Below are 27,829 nucleotides of genomic sequence, written 5' to 3' on the forward strand. Positions count from 1 at the left end.
GATGCTCAAGGGCAACCAGCACGGTTTCATTAGGGGCAGGTCATGTCAGACCAACCTGATTGCCTTTTATGATCAGGTCACAAAAGCCTTGGATGCAGGTGATGCTGTGGATGTAGTCTTTCAGGACTTCAGCAAGGCCTTTGACACCATCTCCCACCCCATCCTCATTAAGAAATTGGGTGACTGTGGCACTGATGCCTACAGTCAGATGGATTGAAGATTGGCTCAAGGGTCACACTCAGAGGGTGGTGGTGGATGGGTCATATTCGACCTGGGGAGAAGTGGGCAGTGGAGTCTCCCAGGGTTCAGTCCTTGGGCCCGTGCTGTTCAATCTCTTTATCAGCTATTTGGACGACGGGGTGAAAAGCAACCTGTTTAATCATCAATTCACTGATGATACCAAAATTTGAGGTGAGGTGAGCACACTAGTAGGGAGGGAAAGACTGCAGCAAGACTTGGATAGGTTACAGGGGTGGGCTAGCAAAAACAAGATGCGCTTCAGCACTGACAAGTGCAGAGTGCTACACTTGGGCAGTAGTAACCAGCAGCACACTTATAAGATGGGAAACTCCCTTCTTGAGAGCACAGAGGCAGAAAGGGATCTTGGAGTCATTACTGACTCCAAGATGAACATGGGCTGACAATGCGAGGTCACTGTTGGCAGGGCTAATCGTACCTTGTCGTGCATCCACAGGTGCATCTCAAGTAGGGCCAAGGACATGATCCTCCCCCTCTATGCAACACTGGTCAGGCCGCAGCTGGAGTACTGTGTCCAGTTCTGTGCGCCCCACTTCAGGAGGGATGTGGACAACATTGAGAGGGTCCAGAGGAGGGCCACTTGCATGATCCAGGGACAACAGGGCAGACCCTACAATGAGAAACTGCGGGACCTGAACCTGTTCAGCCTTCACAAGAGAAGGCTGAGGGGGGACCCGGTGACAGTCTATGAACTCACTAGGGGGGACCAGAAGGGTTTGAGAGAGACCTTGTTTCCCCTAGCGTCCCCCTGGCATAACAAGGAATAATGGACAACTTGTTGGAGAGTAGGTTTAAATTAGACATCCATAAGAACTACTTCACAGTTAGCGGCTGGGCTCTGGAACCAACTTCCAAGGAAAGTGGTGCTGGCTCCTATCCTGGGGGTCTTTAAGAGAAGGCTTGATGCCTACCTAGTTGGGATCATTTGAGCCCAGTTTTTTCTCCTGCCCTGGCAGGGGGTCGGACTTGAAGATCTATAAAGTCCCTTCCAACCCTACTTCTATGATTCTATAAAAGCAAATACTATCTTCTTCGCACAGGCCTAATAGCTACTCTACACTGCTAGCATTCCATGCACTGTTCTTTTTATGACTGTCACTAGAATTCTGTACATGAAATTATAACAGAATAGCCTTAATTTTAAACCCTCATTTTACATTAGGTTCATATGTTCCTTTAACAAACTGTTTTCAAACTCCTTTTATGGAAATTTTAAACATAATTCCCACCTTACTTATTTGTTTCTACCACATGTCTATTTTATTTTCTAAAGGTGAGAAAATATCACACTGAAATCACTCCAGTCCAGGATACAGATGCCTATCAAAAACTGAGGGCTTCAATATACACCAGTGAATCAGCCACATGTGAAACCTTACAGATAATTTCATCCTACAGTAGCTCTTTGATGAATGCAATTAGGTTCAGCTTACCACCCTCCATCCATACCTCTCCTCCCCCGCAGGGCCAAACACCATTGTAGTGTACGCTTTGGACAGACAGCTTGGGAAAGCTACAGAGTAAATATGCTACAGAGCAAAATCCAGGAAAAATTACCCCCTATTGTTTCATATGTCTACATATTATTAAAAGCCTTCCTTTTGACAGTGATAACAGCCTTTATTTTAACACCTGTCCAACTTTAAGGCAGGAATTATTTATAATGAATAGGTATTCTTGGCATTTTGAAGCTGAGAAAAAACAGGAAGAGCCAACTTAGGCCCCTGACAGACATTACACTTAAGAGTTGATTAGCTGGTTAATAACATTTTAAACTCACCTGGCAACACATTTAATCAATCAATCAGTGGCACGATAAAATGAGGAATAGGCCCCAAAGTTATCACACAAAGTGCCTGTAAAAAACAACAACATTATTACACAATGTATGTGCAATAGCTTCGTGGCTGGTTCTTAATCGCACCTTTAATTGAATGTGGGGCCAGCACCCAGGCTCTGGAACCCATGGGAGCCTGTCAAGAGTCCTGTAAGCTGCAGAGGCTGGAAAGTCTCTCAGCTGATACAAGCTTCCAGCTGGGGAAGCACCCCAGTCAACCAACTGCTCCCCAGCTGGAAGCCCCAGTCAGCTGAACATAGTGTTCTCCTGAAGCTGAGAGCCAAGCTTGCTACTTGCCAGTGTAGCAGGAGCCCAAACCTGGGCTCTCCCTGTACAGCCAACATGGCATGATGGGATCTGATGCAGGATTCCACACCTCCTGATACGCATGTGTGATATGACAGGAAACACAATTGTTGGAATCTTCCATCAGATCTCATTGTGCTTTTACTTTAACATCTGTCAGGGGGCACTGTCTAACTAATCAGGACAAGAGAACAGCAGACAGAACCCCATGCAGGAACTGGACAATGTTTGTATAAAAATGACAAGGAGCAGACTGTTTGAAGTTCCCTACAGAGACAAGAAAGCTTGACTCTACTTGTTTTCATGGTTGGAGATTTTTTTCATTTAATATTTACCTTTCTTTACAAATTTCTATTCTATTGGATTCACGTTGAAAGGTTTCAGAGAAAACTAAGGTAAAGAGATCATAAGATGGGCAGGAATGCAGAGATTATACCATATATGCAAAGGCAGCATGGCAGAAGGCACAAAGATGAGCATACGAGGAAGCTATAAAATGAAGGAAACTTGAACAGAGTGAAGACAGGAGTTTGAGGGAGTTCCGATTGAGAGAAAAATTCAGGAGAGCAAATGCACAAACACTTATTCAGTAAATTATATTTAAGTAAAGGCTGCAAGATTCAATTCATGCTAACCTATTTGTAGCAGACAATAACCAATCTTTTAGAAGGAAATTTTATTTTAAAAGTCTTCATCTTCTCAAAGTGCAATGTCCTTCTCATTTATACTTTCTAAGATGTAAGCTAAAGTCTTCTTCTTGAAATAATGGTATCATTTGGGAGAGATACATATTTTTAATTGTTGCAGGAGGCGGAAGAAAATCTAATTCAGTCTGTGGATTAGTATTGATAGTTGAATTCTTTTGTTAAACTGCTGAGCATTAAACTGCAGAGAGAAAAGTGGCATTTGACACTTGTGTAGTAGCTGCCATATTGCCTGAAAGAGAAGATTGAATCAGGCATCTCTAAGGTTAAAAGTATAAGATGCAACTCTGAGCTGGAACAGATGTGCTCCCTCTCGGCAGATCAAACCTCAAGGGGCACTATAATAGTCATCAACCAGGATTATACTGGTATAGGGACCACCCCCATGAAGAAAGTCTACTCTGTTTCGCTTTCTTTTTGGTATACGCAACACACAGAGCTGATGAACATTTTTTTCAGTCAAATACTTTGTCTAGCTTTATAGACCAGAAAACATTTACTTGTCAAAACTGAAACTCTGTGGGTATTGGGTAAGTGCTAGTTTTAAAACCAGTTTCATTGGTAAATGTTTTTAATAGCCCATCATTGACTTTCTGTTCAAACTACATTGAGAGAAAACGAATGTTCTTTTATTTCTGCTCTACAATCCGATCTCAACATATTCCCATACCTTCTGTCCTATTTCCTCCCCCACCGCCCTCCATAACCAACTTTAACATATCCCATTAGTCTTTCCTTTACCACGTTTTGTTCTCTAGCCACACACAGCCATGCATATTCACCCTTAGAGTATATGTCCTTACATCCCATACTGTCTTACATGGAACTTAGAAATTTACCAAAAAACAAAACAGCCCCATCCCTGATACTCCAAGCACTTACTGTCCACCTGCTTGACATGGATGTATCACATGCAGAAATGCAGGGAAGCCAATCTAAGGGTTTCCGTAGCAGCCACTCCTGGGATTTAGGCTACTGGTATGCCTGAGAGCAGCTGAAGGGGATATCCCCAGAGACTTCAGTGATGCAATTCTAAATTCAGCCCAAGGGAATGGGAGAGGGTAGGAAAAGTATGCTTGAGAGAGGCTTCCCCCAGAGCACCAGGAATATGGTACAGATATATCCAATGATACAAAGAATTAAAATCAAAGGATTCCTATTATGCAGAAGGAATTTTCAACATGTTTGGTTAATGTGAGGAATGCCACTCTCAGACTATGCTTATAGCTTCTCACTAACAGATATTAGGATATGAAGCCTCCTTCCAGCCCCTCTAGTTGCAAGTAGAAGAATCTTTTTCACTCACTCACTCTATTCCACTCTCACATTTGCTGTCAGTTTACCTGTCCTTCTCAGTCCCCTTTTATTATTTCATGCCCTTCATCACTGAACAGTTTCATGGCCTGCTTCTGCACATAGCTCTCTCAAGCTTCAGAAAAGCAGTAGAGCCCAGTTCTTGACAAGTTCATAGCTATCCGTAGGATTTGAGGAGCAGCACTGAGACAGGCCACATTCTTGTCAATTTTACTCAGTAGGCTAGATGCTCTCTCTACCCGTAGAAAGGCAGCACTACATCAATTAACTTCATTCACTTATGGAGGGCTATCTTTACAGACATAAAGGATAAAGCCTTTATTCATTTAATTTGGTTAAGAAATCTTAGTTGCAAACTTGGTCGCTCTCATTCAAGAAAGTCTACTTATCCTAAGCAAGCTGTGAACCAGACTATTTGTCAGATTCAAAGACACTCATTTACTTATTTCACAATCAGTCATGGGAGTGATGCCAGCCTGCAGATCTAAAGATCCGCTAAGCTGTCTAAGGGTTTTTAGAAGCATGTTAAAGTTAATGGAAAGTGTTCTAAATTTCCTAGATAGTGTCAGGAATCTCATTCCTAATTTTTTTTAATTAGAAGTTTCCACATAGTAGCCCTGAAGATATTAAACTTTTCCTATTGGTCTACATTATTTCAAAAGGGGCTGTTTTCACTTAAAAATCTAAATCAGGTGTTTCTTTAAAAGTTTTACTTTTCTGTAAGCAGTCTCTCACTACTAGATTTTTTAAAGGCACATATTATCATTTCCAATGAAAACCTATATATAATTTCACAAAGGCAGATCTAGTTAGCATAGTTACACATCAAATGTTATAAAACACTTTGCTAAAACTAAAATATTTATATGCGAAAATCAAGGGAATTAAGTAACATTAAATAACTAATAAAATACCCGAGTAATCGCAACTAAGAAATAAGTACATTGAAACTCACAAGGAAAACATCACTGTCTAGTGCACGACTCATGAACCATGCATCATAAAATGCAAAGAAATATAAATCACTAATTAAGTCCATCAACATTTTGAAAAATATTTAAAACTCCAAATTACATTTAAGATTAGAAACCAGATACTGTAGTGTAACAGGGATAGTGTAGCCACAATGAGCTAGAAAATATGCAAGAGTCATGAATTTATTCAGGTGACATCTTTATTTGACCCACTATATAGTTGGGATAAAGTTAGACAAGCTTTTGAATGCTTTCTGAAGACATTCCTCGTAGCGTCTCTGGTCACAAGAAGCAGCATTTTAAACCAGGTATTAAAAGATATATGGATCCCAGATAAGCCCTCTTCATGTCATAAGCAATGAAATTAATTATTTTTTGATTAAAAGTATACTACTAACATTTAACTTTGAAATACTACATTCTAGATATGAAAAGTTATTTTACTCTCATGATGAAAGGTTGAGACCAAATATTTGCATGAGATGCTAATGCATTGCTTTGCACTGACCTAACTATAGTAAAAAGCAACAGTACCCTTTGTCCTACTTCATTTGGACACAATGGCTAGAGACAGAAGTTGCACATAAACCAGTTTAAGTGTTCAGAAACTGTTTAAACCTGTAACAGAACAGAAGTTCAGTGTACATAAACCAGTTGCAAAATGGCTGAAACTGGTTTAAAATAAACCTGGTTGAAGGTAGTATCAGACTTAACTGATTTGGGTCAAACTGGTTTATGAAACTTCTGACCCAGACCCTTTCCAGGTTAAAGTTATCTCAGAGTCCCCCAGCATCCCAGCATTTTGCAGCTCTGGGCTGGACTGTGCTGTCTGCTCCAGAGAGTAAGGCTGGCCCTGCCCTTCTGCTCCCTATCTGGAGCAGTGAGGGCTGGCTCACTGGCCGGGTCACTGGCCCCATAGGCAAACCCCTACGAACTTTTAGTATCTATTTCAAGTCTCCTTGTCATTATCCCACCCCTCCTTTATGCTGCTTCTTGCTTAAATAAGAGCTACAGAACTTTTGGTAATGTAACTATAATACCATAGGATAAAACTCTTTGACTTCAACAAGAAAAGGAGAATATATTTTTTTTTAATCAGATATAGGAGTGATAAACATTTCTTGAGGGGAGCAACAGAAATTATATAAAGCATGACATGGATTTTTTTTTAAACAAATCTCTCCATAATACTTGGTTTCAGCATAGTGTGTGCATATAAAAAAAATTTTTAAAAAGATAAGGGTCTTACTTTTATTTAGGTATAATCAATCTGTACATATATTTATAGAATATCAATATCTCAATGGGCAAACCAACAGACAAGTCACAAATCTGTGCTATTTTTGGGATTGTTGGTTGTAGCCATGTTGGTTTAAGGACATAGGCAGACATGGGGCTTTGGGTAGATGTGATATCTTTTATTAGACCAACTAAATAGTTGGAAAAAATGTTCTTTGCATGTTTTCAGGCACAAACACCCTTCTTCAAGCATAGAGGAAATCTGCTAGCGAATTGTGTAGTCTCCAGGGTAGAACAGAAGCCAATATGCAGGGCTGTGACATAGCATCCATCCCTGGAACCTATACGAAAAATCCTCAAACAATTGCAACCCATACTAAAAGACCCAATTCTTAAGAGATCTTTCCAGAACCACCTATCCTAGGCTTTAAACAATTATTGAACCTCACAAGCCTCATCACCAGCAGGAAACATCCTATGGCCCAAAGTACACTAAACGGATCCAGACATGCTTGGACAAAAAAAAATGTAAAACCTACCAGCGTATTTCCACCACCCCCACAATTACTATACCCCACAATAGAACCATCACCCTTCCTAGATTTCACACCTGCACCTCCAGAAATGTTATACATCTCATCCAGTGCACTAAATGCCCTGCTGGAAAATATGTAAGAGAAACCAAACAATAACTGTGTATCAGAATAAACGCATGCCAAAAATCTATCAAAGACAGAAATACCCAATTACCTGTGGGTGCACACTTTTCACAAGACAATCTCTCTCTCTCCAACCTCTCAGTTCTAATCCTCAAAGGGAAGATACAAAACACCTTTTGTAGATGAGCCTATGCACTTCACTTCATATATCTACTGGATACAAAAAAAAAAATCACAGACTAAATATAGACATTAGATTTATGGTACATTATAAGCCATCTGATAACTCCACGTAACCTGTCTGCATTTTCCCAGCTACATTCTTGTATCACCAGTTCAACATTCCCTCTCACCACTTCCCACCACACCTGTCTCACACCTATAATCTTCCATCCCTCTGATCCTCACTCCCACGCTTTTGCATTTTCACAGACCTGCATTTTACATATTAGTTTCTATTCTATCCAGAAGAGTACAGAGTTCACCAGCAGACTTTCTCTATGCCTGAAGAAGGGCGTTTTTGCATGAAAACTTGCAAAGAACAACTTTTCCATTTAGTTGGCCTAATAAAAGATATCACATCTACCCAAAGAACCTTGTCTGCTAGTTTTGGGTTAATTTCCACAGTAGGTATTGTTGGCATTACCCATTTTTTTACACTGTAATGTTATAAACAGTGTTTTGATCTGCATTCAACAGCCTCTGGCATTAATCCAAAGCCTACTACTGGGGAGGGAAAACCCCTGCTGGCTTTTGTTTAAATAATAAAAATAATGGGATCAAATCAGACTCTTGTCCATTTTACCCCAAATGCAACCTGCCAAATAACTCAAATGAATACTGGGGACTCAAAAGAGACAGATTCCTCTTCTTGCACCAGCAACCATTATGGCAGGCAGTATTCATTCCCCTTTCTTTATAGGAGGAGGGGACGGAGGAAAAAAAACCCGGACTGGACAAACTTTCTCTACCTTCCTTCCAAAGAACAACTGCATACATACACGCCATCATCCTTCTTTGTGTGTTTTAAGCAAGAGAAAAGGCTTCCACAACAGAATGGAGGAACACTGGGATCACTCGACTGCCTATTGCTGGTCAGCCAAAAGCTACAGATTTAAACTCATTACAGCCACTGTGATGTGGTAAGAGATACTAAAGAGAGAGCTCCACCCTTCCTGTACATGACCAGGAAGGGAACAGAGCCCTTGTGGCAAGGTGAATGTGGCATGTAAGGAACTATGTATGCTGTTTTAGAGAAGGATACATACTGGCAAGTCCTTACAATTTCATAAACTTGTATGTGCTCCTTAGGTGTACTTTTAAGGATGAAGTGGAAAGAGAAGTAAGCATTCTGAACTTACTGAATTGAAGCCAATGGGGAAGTTTTGTTTTTTTGTGCTCCTCCATTTTACAAACCTAGTCCCCTTGAGGTCATAATGACTTTTAGGAAGCAATTGAATAGAGCTGAATAATACCTACTGCACTTTTAAAGGGCATATTTTTATTAGATTCATTCGACTTCCATAGCCTCTAGAGTCAAATGTAGAATAGAGGGTCTGCTTTTATGAGAGTCCTGATTTTCTGTCCTGTGATTGAATGCATAATGTTAAAATGCCAGTTAAAATGATCAGTTATTGTTCATAAAATTTTAACAAACAATTTTTGATAAAAAGGAGAAAACAAAAAAGACTTGGGAACAAGCCATTTTTATTATTTTACTCTTTATTCAAGATAATATTCTGTTAAAACCACAAAAAAGTCTTTACATTTCCATAGAGTTGAAGGCCTACCTTGGCTATGCTGGGACAACTAGAATTATTGTGGGTGCATTATACTCTTTAGCACTCAGCAGGCAAGCATGGGACAATTCAGGTGAAAAGCATCTAACAAACAAGTTATCTTTTCCTACTATTACAGTTCACTGGAGCAGACACAATTAATTGAGTCTTCTGCAGCTTGGTAATTACCTTTGCCTGCTCCAGCCAGCCTTTGCCTCTCATGTATCAGTGTCCCCACACTTCAAAATGGCAGCAGGGATGCTTTAACTAAAGCTTGTTTGAAAAGCTTTAGATAAAGTGCCCCAGCTGCCATTTTAAAGCATGGAGATGCTGATACATGAGATGCTCCAGGCACTTTCATTAAAGCAGCTCTCAGAACTGCCCTCAGCACCACCACCCCACTCCCCGACTCCCAGACCACGTGTAAAAATGCCCGCAGAGATGGATAGGACTTTAAAAGTCATATACCCAACTCTCTGCACAAATGCATTATTCCTAAGCTATTCCAGGCAAGTGTGTGAAAACCTCCAGTGAATACAATTTTACATCCTCCCTGTTCCACTGTCCTATTGTGTAGACGACAAGAAATTTTTTTCTGAAATAAATGGTTTTCTTTGTCTTAAAACTGCTACTTCATCTTCTGCCCCGTGGGGAAAGGAAGAACATAACTGTTCACCTTCTTGTTGATAGTAGCCTTCTGAAAACGTCTGTAATGCCCCCACATCTTAATCTCCTTTTTTTGAACTATTCATACTTTGTTCTCTCCAGTTTTCTTCATATGGCTTGCATTCCAACCCCACTATCATCTTTGATGCTTGCTTCAAAGTTGTCTCTACTTTCTTTCTTTACATTCTTCCAAAGGTACAGAGCCAAGAACCGAACACAATGCTGAGACCTAACCAGCTTCAAATAGATTGGTACTTTCACTTTCCATGTGCTATTTATAGTATTTCTGTTAATATTGCTCAAAATAATATTTTCTTTATTTACAACTGCATCAAACTGATGGCACACATAGAGTCTCTGATCAACCCTTACCCCCAGATCCTTCTTAGCAGCACTATTGTCCACCTGAATATCCTTGATTCTGTATTTGTGCATTCAGGTTCCCTGCTTCCCCCAGATTTAGCATGTTACATTTGTCTGTTGAAATTCATTTCTTACCTCCTAGCAAGTTCTTCAGTTTAGATTTCTAATCCTATGCTTGGAAGTGTTTGCAACCTCTCCCAGTTTTGTATCGTCTGCAAGCCTGAGAAGAAAGCTCTCTGTCCTTGCATCCAAATCACTAATTAAAAAAGTTATAAGAGCACAAGACCCAGAACACATCCCTGGGAATCCCTATCTGAAACATCCTGCCTTTCTGATATTGATGCATTTATAGTTACTCTGTTTGCAGACTATCAGATACATTTTATATTTAGGATTACAGGTATTAAATGTGGATTCAAACCAGTGACCTAAGAAACAAGACTTCAGTATTCCAGCAGTACGCATTGAACAACAAATTCCTTTGTATTAAGAGGATGTTTTCCAAGCTGTTACATTTAGATTTGTTATTCTGATTACTTTTATAATAACCTTGTTCTAGAGCAAAAGTAGTGGTGTAAAGCCCTGCATACAAACTTGGCTGTATAGTAAAATTTCAAAACACGGGTCACATGTTAGAGGACAAAATAATGCCTTTTAAGGTAATGAAATTTTTGAAGTTCTGATCATTCACTGGCAGCAGCTTTAAGGCAGCATAATTGTACAAAGGAAAATTAGAGCTTAATAGTTGTGAGTCATCACTAATGATGTTCATCCTTGAGAAAATATCTGATGTAGGCATGAAAACTAAACTTCAGAAACAAGATTAAGCAACTGGATTACATTAATTTATTTTCAGAAATTTCTACTTTTTATCAAAGTTGATGAAACAAATTTCATCCCATCAGCATGTTCATTTAAAAAAAAAAAATAAAGATATCTGACCAGATAGTATTTGGGCAAATACCCTTTAAAAGTTATGAAATGTGGAAAACAATGAGAGGCCAGCCACCCACACTCTAGCAGTTGACACTTAGACCTAACCATCATACAGCAAAAAAATTACTAAGAGCATCTATTGAAAGCAGTGACAACAAAAGTAACCCAAAAATTTCCACATAAGGGGCCTAAACCTGTACTTGATAGAAGGAAGGGAAAGAATAAACTTCTGTATCTTCATGCTGTGGGAAAATACTGCAGGGAGACTCCAGCAACATTTCAAAGTACGAAACAACTTTTGTGTTTAAGAGTTCTTATGACATGCTTCCTTTATTCTTGAAAAATCCGAGGAAACTCTCAAATATATTATTAACAAAATGCACTCTCAAATGAGTAGAAGAGTAGCAATGGCTAATATATTAAGGTGCAGTTACAGCACAAAACATACAATGTTGCATTTGAGCTCTTAAGGCAGAACTACTTTCAGTGGGAGTTATAAAGTTAATTCCTGCCCCCCCCCGCCCCCCCCCAAGACAGTCAAGACTTGATTTAAGTGTTTGGGGCACTTTTGATGTGGAGGGAAAAGTAATGAAATATTTATAGTAAAGTTTGTCAGAAAAATTATGCCACAAAACACAAAGGAATTTCTTAAAACTTTTTCTTCAAGAGCCCATTTTAGATACTGATCCATGGTAGTAGTATGTTTTTTGGACACCAGTTTTATACAAGAGTACAAAACAATGCTGCTATGAGGGAACATGAATTACCTGGGGTTTTAGCTTCTCTGTCTTTAACACAGTAGTCAGTAAGAAATTAAAGAGGTACTAGTGTATGGTCTAAATGCAACTTTTAAAAACACTTCAAGATACCATTGCTCTGGTTTTGTCTGGAGAGCTTTTGATAGTAATGGATGGCTCGCTGAAAGTACAGCAATGACCTTTAGAGAGAAAAAAAAATATTCAAGTTAAATTCAAGATCAGAAGCTAATATCATTGTTATTGATCAGAGTTTAATTAAGACCAGGAGGAAAAATTCAGAAGAAACTTAAACAGCTTTATTTATTTTTGTCTAGAATATTTTACCCCGGCCCTTATTTTACATGAAATGGAACAAAAAGAATTCAGGAGTTTGTTGGATCAAACTCGTATCTCCTAGTAAAGGGTTTGTTTTTAAAAATGTAACAGTAGTGCTAGACATTTAAACCTAAGGAAGCTTCACTGGCAGGAGAACAGTCTCTACAGCGCATCCTACAAGTTTAGGGATCCACAGAACATAACACACTTGAGTCTCTGATTTTAAAAGAACAGCCCAAGTGCCTAGAAGTCAAGCACCTGTTTGCAGGATAGAAGTCCGCCTCTATTTATACACACAGCTTGAGCTGTTGGACATCTAAGCAGTTATAGATACATTAAGCACCCGTTTATCCAGTAGGGAAAGTTATTTTAAAAACACTATACACTGGTTAGCCAATGTATTTTATTGCTTATACTGATGAACACATGCCAAAAAAAAAAACCACAACTGAATTTTACTAGATTTTCACCTTACTATTTATTTAGCACAAACTATGATCATGGAACTTAAAGCAAGCCATGTGATCATAGATTGGGTCTCACGAACCTAGGTACATACCCTAATTGACATGTCTGGAAACAGAAGGTTAAAAAGAATCTATACGTTTCAAGATCTGGCTCACCGTTTTTAGCAAAGGCATTAACCTCTGTTAACCTTCAAAAGCTGAAGTTTTTATAGCATGTACAGAGTTTATAGCATGTACATACAATGCTACAGAAATATTTGGAGCATCATGCCAGAAAGTCAAACAGAAGTTTTTCTTAGCATACATATAGTACTAAAAGTCTGGCTTACAATGTTGACAGTAATGTTATTAACAATAGCCAAAATAGCCAATGGATTCCTAAAGTTAGGGTCCTACAGCAAAATGATCCAAAGCACCTATGTTTTATTCCTAAAGCTTATTTTAAGATGCCAAAGTAAACAGAATAGGATCTCTGACATACTGAGTACCTAGTAGCTCCAATTAGAGTCAATAAGCACCATGTATTCAAGAACATACTTAATAGGTATTTAACATAGTTATTTTAAGGACTTCAATTAGATTTCCCACTCTGAACTCTGAATTTGAATCTGCCTCCTAGATATAGTGCATAGGGTTATAATGAAAGCATTACCTAAAATCAGTATGAGAGCCTAAATGCTTTCACTTTCCCGTATGCACTACCACACCACACTGATCAACAGGGATCTTGGTTTTCCCTTATCAAAAAAAAAAAAATCACAAATTCTCTGATAAAAATCCACAATTAAAACAAAATGCCACTATATATACACATGTATCAACTGAGCACAACGTTTTATTGATATATTTACAATTGTAAAGCAATTTGGAAGCCTACCAGTGCCTCAATCACTTTAGTAGAATAAATTTTAAGTACCTATAAATTTTGACTTTGGGGTTTTTATCATGAAAATCAGCTCCCCCTGCTGCCTTAGATCACCAGGATGCAGATCCAGGCCCCTCACTCCCAAGTCACAGCCCCCTGGCCCTGCCAGTGCCCCTCACTCCCCACCCAGTCCCCTGGGCCCTTTTATCACAGCCCCCTGCCCTCCCACCAGCCCTGCCAGAGGGGCACGCCAGCTGTCAAGGCTACCGCCAGGGCCAGGGCCCCAGATCCGCAGCCCCCTGCCTCCTGCAGCAGCACCCAAGCCCTGCCAGCACCCAAGCCCAGCTCCTCCCCACAGTGTGGGCAGCATATCCAGAGCAGAGCCCATGGGAGGATGGGTTTAGGCTGCCTGCTGCAGGCTTGGGTGGGGTTGGCAGGGGGGCGGGGAAGAGGAGGGGGGCAGGGCAGCTCTACGCCACTGTGCACACTTCCAGGGAAAGCATGGGGAACCCATGCCCCCCAGATCTGTTCATGGGATGGGGGCAGGCTGCCCACTGTGAGGTCAGGCTCCCCACCTTGCTGCCCTCCCCCAGGACCTCCACAGCAGCAACAGCAGGGCATAGTTGGGCCAGGTACAGAAGCTCCTTGCTGCTATGAGCCCCGCACTGTCCTAGCAAATGCACCCCCTGCTCACCCCAGATCAACAAGGGGCACAACCCCATGCTGCTGCCCGCACTGCTGTGGGGCAGGCAGAAGATGTATCACCAGAGTAACGCAGGGCTCGCAGCAGTGGAAAGGAGCTTCCCCAGCCACCCCACCCAGCTGCACCAGATCCAGCATCCCTGGCCGCAGAGGCCCCAGGGGAAGGCAGCAGGGGAGGGAACCTGAGCCCACAGCAAGCTGCCCACTCCCATCCTTACCCCTGCCCCACACACAGATCTGGAGGGGCACAGGTTCCCCCCCAACTCCCCCTCAGGGAGTGTGTGCAGTAGCAGGGAGCCAGCCCCACCCCCCGCTGAGCCACCTGTGGCCCCATCCCACTCCCCACCAGGGACCTATGGTCACACACCGAGACCCCAGGCTTCAAGCCACCCACACTGCCCAGCCGGCTCCCTCCCTCCCTATGGGAGCCTCAATCCCCACTCCCAACTTACCTGAGGGAGCTGCTCTCCGGGCTTCCCCATGGCTATGTACATGGTGCCCCCTTCCTAACCACCCCTCTCCCACCAGCTCCCTGCAGGCTAGAACTCTGCTAGCCTGCAGAGGGCTCTTTGCAGATCCCAGCACCAGCAGCAGCCAGCAAGATGTGCCAGGTAGCACAAGGGGCTTGTGCTGGGCAGCAGGGCACTATCCTTCTTTTAATGGAACTGGCCCAGATGTGGGGGGAAGAGGGGACCACCCCAAGAGCCACTCCCCCCCAGCTGAGAAGAGCCCAGCTTGGAGGCCTGAGACCTGGGTTTGGCTGTTCTCCTTCCGCCCTGCATGTCAGTGACTCATGTTGGCAACAGCCTGGTGTGGGGCTCCCTCTACATAGGCAAATGCCAGTCTTGGAGGCTGGCCCCAGTAGGAGGGACTTCTTTCTCCCTCCCCCCTGAGCATCAGCGAGACCTGGCCCTACAGGAGGGGAATTATCCTCTGCCCCAGCTGGGCAGATCAGGGCTAGAGGGATCCCAGGATGACTTGGGGCTCTCCCTGTAGCCAGACACCTGGCTTGGGTGGCCAGGACCAGGAGGGGGGGGGGCGCTCTTTGCTGCCACAGGGGCCAGCTGGAAGGCATGTTCTAGTGCCCCAACCTTGTGGCTTGGGTCAGCACAGGCCCCTGCCTGCCTTTCCCAATTGAAAACTGAACATCAGTTCACTTCATTATCAGTTCAATCTACACAGCTTAGAGAAACCTGTGAAGATGGAATCGATTCTGCCTCAGGCTTTTTGATTGCCTGTACTTAGCCACAGTGTTGCACATAAATGGAAAGAGCTAAAATTATCTTTCCTATTAGATAGCAAGGCTTTCAAGGAGGAATGCAATTAGTAAAATAAAAATTGTGAAACAAACAGGACAACCAGATTAAACTGTGTGCTGAAGAGAGATAATTGGTCACATAGTACTAACTCCTTTCTTTCTTTCAGACTGGTAAATTGTATTAAAACATTTTACACACTTTAAAAGATGCTAAAATAGAATACTGCTTTGCAGTAATACCCACACAAAAAAAAATCAGTCCTCTGAACACCCAATATACTTGTCTAGTTTTAGAAAATTCCCATAAACCATGAACAGGAGATAGGACCTTTTGACAGTTTATTTCTCATATAAATTCCTCCTCACTTACACACAAGTATCCCATGTTTTTGGGGTTTTTTTTCGTGAACAAAATTAATATCCATTCAAATATCTTGCTTTCCATGTGAAAATCAGATGTACACATTTTAGGTCCTATTATTCTTAATCACTGGTACAATCTCCCGGCCCTGATGCAGCTCCCCACCCAGCCACCCACCCTGCCAACGCTGGTCTCCACAGAGACCCTGGCCCTGTGCTGTCACATCTCTACCACTCCTGGGGTCTCCATGGAAACCAGTCAAAGCAATGCAGGCAGGGGCTACTGGGAAATGAAGTCCAGCTGCTACCCGGATCCACCACTTTGCCCACCCCTGCACCAGCCACTAATAGTACTTTCCCGCCTCCCACCCCAAAATTCCTTTTCTGCAAAAGCTATTATTAGAAGTCAAGACTTTTTCATGATAAACAGCAACAGCCAATGTAAAAAGGGATCCCATGATGGTTATAAATTTTAGTACAGCAGTCTGTGTATCACAAGAACCTTAAATAACATCCTATAGAGCACTATGGTTTTACAGACACTGATCATGTACTCTTCTGCTCTGGACATTAAAAGAAATGTGACCTCAGCTATACTAAATTGATAATGATGCTTCAAGAACTTATACATTTCTAACAAAGATCTGTCTATAAGCCGAGTACAAACATGAAAAATATTAAGTCACAGGGAAATTTATTTGGAAAACAACACAAAGAATAAACAAGCCGCACAAAGACCATTTGCAATTGCTCAACTTAAAAAAAAAAAGACCAAATTATTCTTAAATCGACTTAGAAGTGTTTTCAGATGTGAATTACAAAGCATCAGAATAAGCAACTAGATTATTTTTCAAGCAAATCTTTCTGTTATTTGTCCTCAATAGACTAAGTTCTGAAGAAATGTCTTAAAAACCATCGAGCTATGAAAGCATTAAGATTGCCTTCTACAAAAGTTCAGTAAAAGACATAAATATTCATCTCCTAGAATAAAACATCCTGAAATAAAGCTACCCAACTTCATCTCACATTAGATGTTAAAACGATACTCACAGATTCCCCTAACCACTTCCTCCATCATCACTTACATTTTACATTTCAACATACTGACAGAGGTCAACTAAATGAGAATTCCCATGTCTGAAAAAGCATGCAAACACACAAGACATTTTTTCCTTTAAGAAAGGACCAGTTAGTCATGAGAAAAAGGTGGGGCATCCAGTTAGCAGGCAACCTTAAAATCCACAATAAATCCAAACTCTAACCTCACAGAACAGCCTTCACTGAATATGCCTGTGACCATCCTACTATAGGTTTCCCTCGCTTTATGCTGTACATACATTCCTGGAAAACAGCGCATAACTCAAATTCACGTAAAGGGAACCACTTTACAATGTAACAAATAGGGATACATTCTAAGACCTCAACAGTACTGACCCCCAGACCCATTTCTACCACTTTTACAAGACAATTTTGGTACTCACCAACAGCAGACAGTACATACAAGCACAGGTTAGTGGTGAATGTCACCATAATGGGGATAGCAGCTACAGAAACACATCACAGACAATGAACCAGGAGCACATATCCACACAGGAGACTATATTTTGGTGTGCATCACTCCCACAATGCACCGCACAAAGCAGCTGATTGCGGGTTTCCATCACATTGATCGCATAAGAATGAATTTACCTCATATATAATTAATTTTTAGTATAAAAAGGGTCATCACACAAGAGCGAATTCGTACATACATAAACCTCATAAAGCAAGGGAAACCTGTATTGTGTATTATGCTACAAATCGCACTTCACATTCCCTTTATGTATTCCCACCATACATAAAGTTGAAAATAAAAAAAATGAGAGATACTATCTTTGAGATGAAAAATCTGAGGCATTTATTTTAAAGAGGGAGAGAGCAGCTCATAAGGACCATAATATGTCACTGGAGTGACAGGACATGGCTACCAAGGTCTCCCTGCTTTATATTTAGCAGGTTAAGGTCTTGTGTTGTATCAGGGTTTATTAAAATGTTAGACTGTGAATTTGTATAGGATGGTTTGGATAGGGATGATCCTGCATCAGGCAGGGGGTTGCACTAGACGACCTACGGAGGTCCCTTCCAGCCCTACTTCTGAAATAAAGAAATGGAAAGCTTAATGTTAGACGCATTGCTTTGACTAACCCAGATAGAACTTTTTGATACTTAATATTTCTTTCTATCTTCCCTACTTCTCTCCTTTTAGTTCCTAAAACACCCTTTTCCACCTCTTTCTTATCCAATACCCAGCATTTACACTCCGCTGTTGCCCAACTGCTGCTGGAGCTAGCTGTCAGAATAGCTTAAGCCCTGCATTTTACTTTGTGGTTTACAATATTGCGCTATGTCCTTTACACTCAACTTAAAAAAAAATTACAAACAAGCACTATAGTTTGAAAACGGAACACAAAGTAATCAGATTACTTTACCTATGCAAACCTCCAGTGTAGTCACACTGAAACAGTAAACCAAAAACACAACATTTAGATTGTTTTAACTACTTCAATAATATAAACCTTCCTGGACATAAAAGTTGAGGGAATTGTGAGTCATTAACAACATAGCTACTCTCAACTTTCATTTTAAAAAAGGGAATAACTGGAACATGCGGGGGTTTCTGCATTTTAATCTCAATTTTTAAAACAACTATAATTTTTCATGCCAATAGAAAAAAAAACAGCATCACCCAATTGTAACAGATCTGTTACATTACAAATGATTTGACATTACAAATTATTTTAATATTGGGTCATCAGCATATTTGTCAAAACATTTTTTTCACGATCAGCTAACACAAATGATCAGAAACATTAATAGGCTAGAAATGATTTTTAAAGCCTTTTCCATGGCAAAAAGTCAATCTGTCACAATAATCTTTTTGCAGTAGTGTATTTGTTTTAGATGAAAAAAAAATATTAGAAGATTAAATAGATTCCCACGGGCATTTACTGAAGGGGACTGAGAGTTGGTACCTAAACGTAGGTAACCCAAAACCCTAGTAAGTGTTCCATAAGTCCCGTGTCTCTCAGTAACCCAATAAAGATTTATTTGTAGCACAATGGCTCCAACAGAGGAGATTGAGACACGATAACTATTTCCAGTATTTAGGACACTAGCATCTAGGATGTGGGAGGCTACTTCATGGCTGTGTTTAAAATCTGGCAGAACAATATCTGAATCTAGAATCCTTCACAATCCAGGTAAATTCCCTAACCCAGGAGTCAGCAGCCTTTTGCCAGCACAGGCTGGAAGTCTCCACCCCCCTACCTCCACCCCAAAATGGCCAGCTGCCTGCACTTAAACTTTCACTGCACATTCTTGGTCCTACTGCAAAGATGGAAGCACAGACATGGAAACATGGCAGAGCAGCAGGCTCTGCAACAGATGAGAATGTGGCAGAGGGGATGGGCATTTTGGGCAGCGCAGCACAGCTCCATGCCTCCGATCCCCAATGCTAGATTGGCCCTCTTTGGGGGATGGATGCAACTTGTGGGATGTAGATTTTTGTCTACAAATTCATTAGGGGGATGCAGCAAGGGATCAGAGATGCTCTATTCACCAGGGTGCCTCTTGGGGTAACAAGGAACAACTGTCACAAACTGCCGAAGAGCAGATTTAAGCTAGATATCAGAAAAAACTTCTTCATGGTATAGGTGGCCAAAATTTGGAATGGGCTTCCAAAAGACATGGTGCTCTCCTCTACCTTGGGGGTCTTTAAGAGAAGGCTGGGTAGGCATCTGGCTGGGGTCATCACTCTTTCCTGCCTAGGCAGGGGATCAAACTCAAGGATCTGTTGAGGTCCCTTCCAGCCCTAGCATCTATGAACTCTTGTGCTAACCAATAAAATACCAGCTTTTTGAGCAAAAGGTGACTCCATGTGCATGTTTGATAACTCCTGTTTGTCTTTTCTTCCTTTCCCCTTCCCAACGATTTAAAAACAGGTTTCCAAACTTCATTTTTTTGTTAATAGAATTCATGTTTTTTATCTTTCCCTAATTAGAAACATAGGTAAGAGTGATTACACCCATTTGATTTATGTTACACTGGGCATTCAACACATAGCATAGTTCTATTGTTTAACCTTTAAGATAATAGTCAAGTAAGATCTTCTCTGAATAACAACCCTGACTCTTCCTAAAGGCAATCTACATATACATATGACTTTAAAAATATTACATAGAAACAAAAAGAAATTGAGAACATGGAACTAGAAACACCTGTTTCTCTAAAAAGTACCTGGGGGTGGGGGGTGGAGAAAGGGCAGGGGCAGGGGGGAGCAGAAACTGAAAACAAAGCTACAGTACAGTGAACTAGGAACACCCGTTTCATAAAGCTAATTATGCAAACTATAAATGGTACTCTATGTATGATGCATAGATTCCAATTCACAATAAAATGAAAAAGACATAAATCTGCTCTGACATGTACCAATTTAATTCCATCAATTTCAATGGAGTTGCTCCCAATTACACTGATAGATTGTAGATGGATGTCAAAATGTGCAAAACCAACAGAACAATGACATTCCAGAGAGAAATCTGAAACTTAGTCCAAGAAATATTCATCACAAATCTCTCAAGCAAAGCACAACAGGTTTTCTTAAAGGCAAGTTGGGTATGAACTGCTTACTTCTGAAGCTGTATACACGTATGAAAGGCCCAAATCTTCCTTGAGATGTGCAAAGCAACTTGTTGCTCTACTGCCGTCGAGAAAAAGCAGGCTAAGGGGTAAAGCAATTCAATCCATTTTCATAAAGTCACCTCACAGGATAGATACAAGTACATTCAATGGTGCTGTCAGTGCAGGAACATTATTAAACAGGACGTCTTTAACAAACTGCAACATACTAAATATCTAAAACTATTCCAAAGCACATAGTTAACCAAAGAATCCTTTGGCTTATCACAATATACACCACTTTCAGCAAAGTGATATATTAGGGCTCTTGTTCCACATCATAGCAAAGCTGTAGAGTATCGCAAGACTTATTCACTCTGTCAAGTTCAATGTATTGACAGATTCTAAATGCTTCATTTTTAAGGTTTAAGATTATATTTAAAAGTCACCACATTAAGCAAATCTTTAAAATGGAAAGAGAAAAAATGGATCTTGTAAAAGTTGCAGCCGGCTTTGTAGCACCTCTAAATAGAAGTATAGACATATTAGGTCTAAATATATTTTTTCTGAAAGTGACTGCATTTTGATTCGTTATGTGGCTTTGTTTTTGTTCATTTGTTTTACTTATTTTACTTCCTTCCTGTATAGCTGCAATATTAGTAAGCTTAATAATATACAACTGACATAATCTCTCTCAAAAAGTTTGTTTTAATTGTACATCTACTTTAAAGGTTTTTCAAGTACATGGAGTGACATTTAGGAATCTTCTAATATCAGGACAGTCTTAAAATTGACCAGTTAGCAGTGTGGCATCTAACATCTACATTTGTATTCTTTATTTGGTATGGCACTAGCTCCCAAAAGCCGCAGTCAGGACAGAAGACCTCATTATTCTGGATGCTGTAAAAACTCATGGTTCCTAAGCCAAAGATTTTATGGTTTAAGACTCTAACACTGAAACCCAAGTAGGTCTGTTTCTGTGCCCATGCAGAACTAAATGAAGAAAGGAAACTAAATTAACCTTAATTATAGCATTAGTCCATTTATCCAATGGTGCCAGGGGTCCAATAACAAAATAAACTGCAACCAAAAAGACTAGTATTATGGGCCCTAAAGGTACTCCTAATTTTCCAGTTACTTTCAAAATAAATATCCAAGATGACAAGAATGAACTGAAAGGAAATAACTTCTGATTAAATCATGGTAAAGCTCAGGAAGCCATCCTACATTCTAACATGTTTAGACAATCCAACCCTCTTGCTTCCATAAAGCTTTACTGCAGTCACCCTCAAACAGAGTGCTGCAAGATCCTCTAAGGGTATTGTACAACATTAGCACTCTTAGGTGTGCAAACAGGAATGCATAGCATCAAAAATATTCTAAACTGTTGTGGTCTTTCCAAGTTCCCCATAAGAAAAGAATTACTCTCATCTTTTTTTTGTTGTCAAGAAATGAGTAACACCCAGAAGCTGGCATCTTCTGTTGGGTGCCTTGAGTCTAATAAAATTGAGAACCACTGCTTTACTGACTTCAGTAGTACTTTGCCTGGTTACAGCCCAGGAGATAAGACTGCAGGAATACAAGCTAACAATTAAGTATGTATTTAAAGAAGTATTTAGATAGTTCTATCAAAATTTTCAAAGTCATCTGTGTGACGCACATCATTTTCTCTATTCAATTACTGTAATGTTATGCCTTGTCATTAAAAAAAAAATCTCCAAAACATTTATTAATAGTGTGGTTAAATACAAGACTCCCACTACATGTAAGTAATATTTTAGCAGAGAGAGGTTTTAAACTGCTTAAGAAATACTTTCATTCATATTTACAACCAATCAATTTTGAGAATGTCTACCACCTTTTCCTGGACCTTTCTGAAAAACAATAATGCACAAAACCAATTACTTTGCTGAGTTTTTGTCCTTAATGGCATAGAACCCCTTGCAGTGGCCTATTTAAATGATTTTTTTCCCTGTTTAATGAGGTAGTGCCACAAGGGCAAGCATATATTAATATTAAAAGAACCAGTCAAAATAACTAAAATCATATTCATTGTATCAACTATCACCCTTACCCTTCCTGTCAGTGTATACAGTCTATTTTTATCTACAAGTATAACCTTACTACCCCACACCATCTCCAGTGAAGAAGCTGTGCAAACAGAATTTTTGTAACAATGTCAGCACTGTACCCAAAGTGTTAGGATACTAATGGCACCTAAAATCCTGATCGAATAGTATAAATTGTTTGCTCCTCAGATAGTAACAATTTCCTGAGACTTATTACGTTGCTTGTATTCATTATCATAATTCAATTTTAATCACACTAATTTACTACTTCTCTCTCAGACAACAAACAGTTCTTTGCTAAAAGCATACCTGAATCATTAAGAAAATAACAAATACTACCCCATTCTAAATACATGACATACTTTAAAAATCTGGGTTGCAGAAGAATATAATGTTTTGTGATTGTCCAAAATGTTACTTTTTGCTGATCATACGTAAGTACAATCTCAGTATATAGTTTTTCTACAGTTAGTCTGCATAACAGATGTGTCTTCAAATATGTAAACCTTAAATACAGTGTTTTAATCAGGAATTATATGGCATGGCAGACCTATGATACATCTTCCTACTGATATAAGGTCCAGTAGTCTGTTACCTGAAAACATGCAATATATATGGGTAGAAATATACCAGAAAGTTTTCCTGTGGTCCTCTATGAATGCTTTCTTCTCTTTTTATTGTGAGAAATGTATATTCTCAAACACATACTTTCAAAATAAAGGGAAACAGATTAAGTGCATCTGCTTGGTTTAAATTATGCTCTGCTGTTGAAATCTGCACATGAAAGCCATGGAAGTTTATCTGTCGCTTCTTACCTCATATGACCAAACGCATTGGGTTCCACCAAACCGACGGACACATCGGCCCACTTCCACATCCTCATGTGTGGTGTACATCTCTTGAAGGCATTCACCTATGTGTGGCACCATTCTCCTGAGAACTTCTCGACTAAAGATCATTCCTGGCCCTCCCATGCAGAAATTCTCTCCAGGCTCAAGCCCCAGTTTTCCAAGTTCTTCAGTGTTTCCCAGTCCAGTTTGCCCCAAATAAAGAGGCTTACTGCTGTTTAGTGACCGAAGAAACTCCTCCAATTTTTCCCCTAAGGAAAAAAAAAAAACATTCTCTTTTCATCTGTTCTAATAGATATCTAATTTTCCACAAGCCAAATTGTCTTTAAATGAAAAAAGCTGCTTTGAAACAGTTTCTGAAAATGTCTAAAGTAGTTCTTTGTGCCCCAGTACACAACTAAATATGCTTTAAGCTGCATTTACACAAAATTTATAACATAAGGTATATTCAAATATATGTCACTCCCCTAGCTTGACATTACTATGACATTTTATATAGCCAAAAGCTTTGGTGTATACTCATCTGCATCACTTTCCCAAAATAGCTTCAGAGAAATGGGACAAAATGGCAAAAACTGTATTGATGCTCATTTGCCAGGAAGAATTATGCCTCAGCTAGGATGTTTTGCCATTATTGCTCTGCTTTTGTAAACCATTTTCAAAAGTGAGATGGGGGAGAAGAATTTAGAAATTGTGATTTGACCCAACATCTCAGTAAACTAACAAGGTTAAATGAAATAAAATGCCAGAAATTGAAATTGTGGCTTCATTTCCCAAAATTCTGAGATCAACGTCAGTTCACTAATTTAGTTGTGCCTGTAGAAAATTATTTTATACTTCAAACACCAGCATTCAGTCACCTGCTCTGAGAGACAGCCACACAGCAAGAGTTAAGTCTATATAAACTTTTCCATTGGACTCCTTCTTCACTATTTTTGAATAGTTTGTTATTGAACATTTTATTGAAGTTTAAATGTTGCATTTATGTTTAGTCTGACAACCACATCTTTTTATATATATAGCTCACTTCCATATTATAAAGTATTAAAAAAAACTTGATTCTTTTCTATATTACTGTAACTAAATATACACACATGGACAACTGGATTATTTTTAAGGAAGCAAATTAGTCCATCAGACCATTTTAAAAGCAAACCAAATGACAAAAATTAATAAGATGCCTCAAAAAGGCAAGTTGCTGTTTCTCATATCTTTAGCACTCACTGCAAGTAGAACCATTGCACTGATAATATTCATAATCTATTGATGGCAATCATTCTTTATCATCAAAATACTCATGTATTTTGAAAAAGGAAGATAGCAAAAGGCCATTTTCCAGTGGCACAGTAAATCTTGAATAAAAACATGCTAGTGTTTTTCAGAGATACCTTGCAGACCATGACAACAGCTTGAAAGGAATCCTTTGCATGATAAAGGAGACAGTACCAATTTCCCTGCATGTAAGGACCAACCGATAAGTTTTAACCATGTTTAAAAAAAAGTGAGGAAGCTAAAATTAAAATCTTTAAAATCTGGCTGATTACTATATGTTGCGGTGCCTAAACATGCCAGGGCTCTAGTATGTGCTTTGTGAGCAGCAGTACTCGGATGCAAAGGGGTAAGATGAGGACGGACTGCCACCCTTAGGCTGCACAGCTGAGCCATGCAAGAAGCAGAAATGCACAACACTGAAAAAAGCATAACTGAATTCCCACAAGCCTGGTGTTAACCTCTCCCCTAGTGTCCATCCTAAACTCTGCAAGTGGCAGAATTTGGCAGGGTTCTTTCCTTCGACCAAAAATCAGAGACCACACTGCAGCAAGAAAACCTCTTCAAGGGAGCTTGTGAACTCTCAGAGGCTCACAGTACACCCTTTTTTAAAAAAAAAAACAAACTAAATAAAATGCCTATTTGAGACAGAGGAATTGGTTGACCCTGAAGTATAATTTCCAGCACATCCTCCTGGCTGCGCTTACCACAATCAAAATTATTGATTTCCAAGAGAAAAGCCTCAGTTCCTGCATACTAATATCACTAAAAGCTTTGGGGGCAGCCAACTCCGTTGCCTGCATCACTTGATTCCAGCTCCAGCCACAGTAGCTTGCGCAAATAAATACACATTGCTTCTAACCACCAGGAGAGCCAAGCTTGGGAACAGGGGAGTGGCCTTAAACCTGCAGCACCTCAGAGGCCAGAGATAGACACACCTGGCTATTTCTTAAAGAATCATAGAAAATGAGGGTTGGAAGGGAACTCAGGAGATCATGTAGTCCAACCCCTTCTCAAAGCAGGACCATCCCAGCCAGGGCTTTGTCAAGCTGGGCCTTAAAAACCTCCAAGGATGGAGATTCCACCACCTCCCTAGGTAACTTGTTCCAGTGCTTCACCACCCTACTAGTGGAAAAGTTTTTTCTAACTTACAACTGGAGACCGTTGCTCCTTGTTCTGTCATCTGTTACCGCTGAGAACAGTCTAACTCCATCCTCTTTGGAACCCCCCTTCAGATAGTTAAAGTCTGCTCTCAATTCCCCCCTCCCTCTTTGGATGAGGCTGGACAGTGAAGCTAGAGGAAGTAGAGGGATGTGATCACTAAGTCTCCACAGCTGTTTCACAGTGGATGGTCAGAGACAGAGGCACCACAGACTGCTGACACCACAGACCTGGGAATTGGACAGCAGTGCTTCTCTCTCTCTCTCTCTGACCTGCCACTGAAGAGTGATTGTCTGGGGCTCACACCCACAGCCATGGAATCTCATATCCCCAGCCCCAAGCAGGCATTCTCCAGGGCTCTGCAACATCTCCAAGCCTACCTCTTCCCAGCTAAGGACCCCCCTACCAGAGGTGAAGGTCACTGGGAGGAAAAGCTCTGGCCTCGGTAGGAAGAGAAGTGTCTCTCAGCCTCTGAATCACAGCTCCCTAGAGGCTCCCAGTGGAAGACAGACAGTTGCGAGGGGGGGGCTGCTTATGCCCACCTCACTCTCCCTTCTAGCCTCCCTGTACAATGGGCTCGGGGACACAGAGGGAGCTTGGTGGAGAGGAACTGCAGCAAGCAGCAATGTGGCTGTCCGGGATGGTTTGGAGAGATCGAAAGAGGATGGAGCTTGACTGTTCTTAGTGGTGAGAGATGACAGAACAAGGAGGAACTGCCTCAAGCTGCAGCAAGGGAAGTTTAGGTTAGAGATTAGGAAGACTTTTCTCACCAGGACGGTAGTAAAACACTGGGCCAGATTACCCAGAGAGGTGGTGGACTCTCCATCCTTGGAAGTTTTTAAGACCCCCTCTCAACAAAGCTTTAGCTTTAGTTGGGGCTGGTCCTGCTTGGAGCAGGGGTGTCACAGAAGATGATCTCCTGAGGTCCCTTCCAACCCTCGTTTCCTATGAGCCCGTTCAGTGCAAGCAACTCTTGCTTTGCCTTGCTTAACACTTTATCAGACTGTCAAAGGAGGTATTTTCTGTTATTTATACTGGGTTTTTTTCCTTCTCATTCTGTGGGAGTGTGGAAAACGCAAATTGTAGATTTAAGATAAAATATGGTATAACGGGCTGATCTAGTTGGGGCTGATCCTGCTTTGAGCAGAGGTGTTGAACGGGAAGCTCTCCTGAGGTCCCTTCGAACCCTCATTTCCTTTGACCCCATTCAGTGCAAGCAACTCTTGCTTGCCTTGCTTAACACTCTATCAGATCTTCGAAGGAAGCATTGTCAGTCACTTGTACCTTTTTTCCTTTCCAATTTTGACTTTTTTCCCCTTCTAATTTTGTCAGTGTGTGGAAAATGCAGCAAATAAAGATAAGATATGGCATAACTGGTTGATCTAATTGGGGCTGGTCCTACTTTGAGCAGAGGTGTCAGAGGAGCTGATCTCCAACCCTCATTTCCTGTGAGCCCATTCAGTGCAAGCAACTCTTGCTTTGCATTGCTTATTTATCAGCCAGTAGAAGGAGGCAGTTTCTGTCATTCATACCGGGTTCGCCGCCCCCCCCCCACCCCGCTTTCTAATTGTGTGGCACATGCAACAAATGGTAGAAGATTTAAGACAGCACATAAGAGCCGAGAGATCCCTTGCAGCCCGGCTTCTAGGACTCCCTCCTCCATCAACGGCAGAGCAGGGGGGTGCGGATCTTCTCCCTCCCTCCCAGGAGAGGGGAGACAAGGGCCCCCTCACCTTTGATGTACACATCGTCGTCCGCCCGCATGAACCACTCGTACTTGTCCAGGTAGCGGTCGTGCATGTACTTGAGCATCATGAAGGACTTCTTCTGCGGCGGGTAGGAGTCGTCCACGCCGGGCAGGGCCACGACGGGCAGGCGCGGGGGCGCGGCCGAGCCCTGACTGGAGAAGAACTCCACGCGGCCCGGGATGGAGCGCGCCCAGGTGCGCTGCGCCGCCACGGCCCGGCCCGCCAGGTACTTCTGCGCCGTCATCACCCCCACGTAGAGGAAGCCGCGGGGCTGCGAGCACCCCGCCGGGCCGCCCCCGTCGCCGCTGCCGTTGTGGCT

At 41.1% G+C, this 27,829-nt stretch overlaps 1 protein-coding gene across 1 annotated transcript in view; it reads right to left on the reverse strand.

Moving 5' to 3' along the window:
• Positions 1-27,823, reverse strand: part of CHSY3 (chondroitin sulfate synthase 3) — a 251,977-nt gene extending 224,154 nt beyond the window's left edge. The window contains exons 1-2 of the mRNA XM_019555330.1: positions 27,496-27,823; positions 23,300-23,583 (exon numbers count right to left, since the gene is read on the reverse strand). Of these exons, the coding sequence (XP_019410875.1) occupies positions 23,300-23,583; positions 27,496-27,754 (543 nt within the window). The 5' untranslated portion in view covers positions 27,755-27,823. The remainder of the gene's footprint in view (positions 1-23,299; positions 23,584-27,495) is intronic.
• Positions 27,824-27,829: the final 6 nt, after the last annotated feature.

The sequence above is a fragment of the Crocodylus porosus genome, unplaced genomic scaffold (genome assembly GCF_001723895.1).
Source record: "Crocodylus porosus isolate Cpor-Errol unplaced genomic scaffold, CroPor_comp1, whole genome shotgun sequence".
Taxonomy (NCBI): Eukaryota; Metazoa; Chordata; order Crocodylia; family Crocodylidae; genus Crocodylus; species Crocodylus porosus.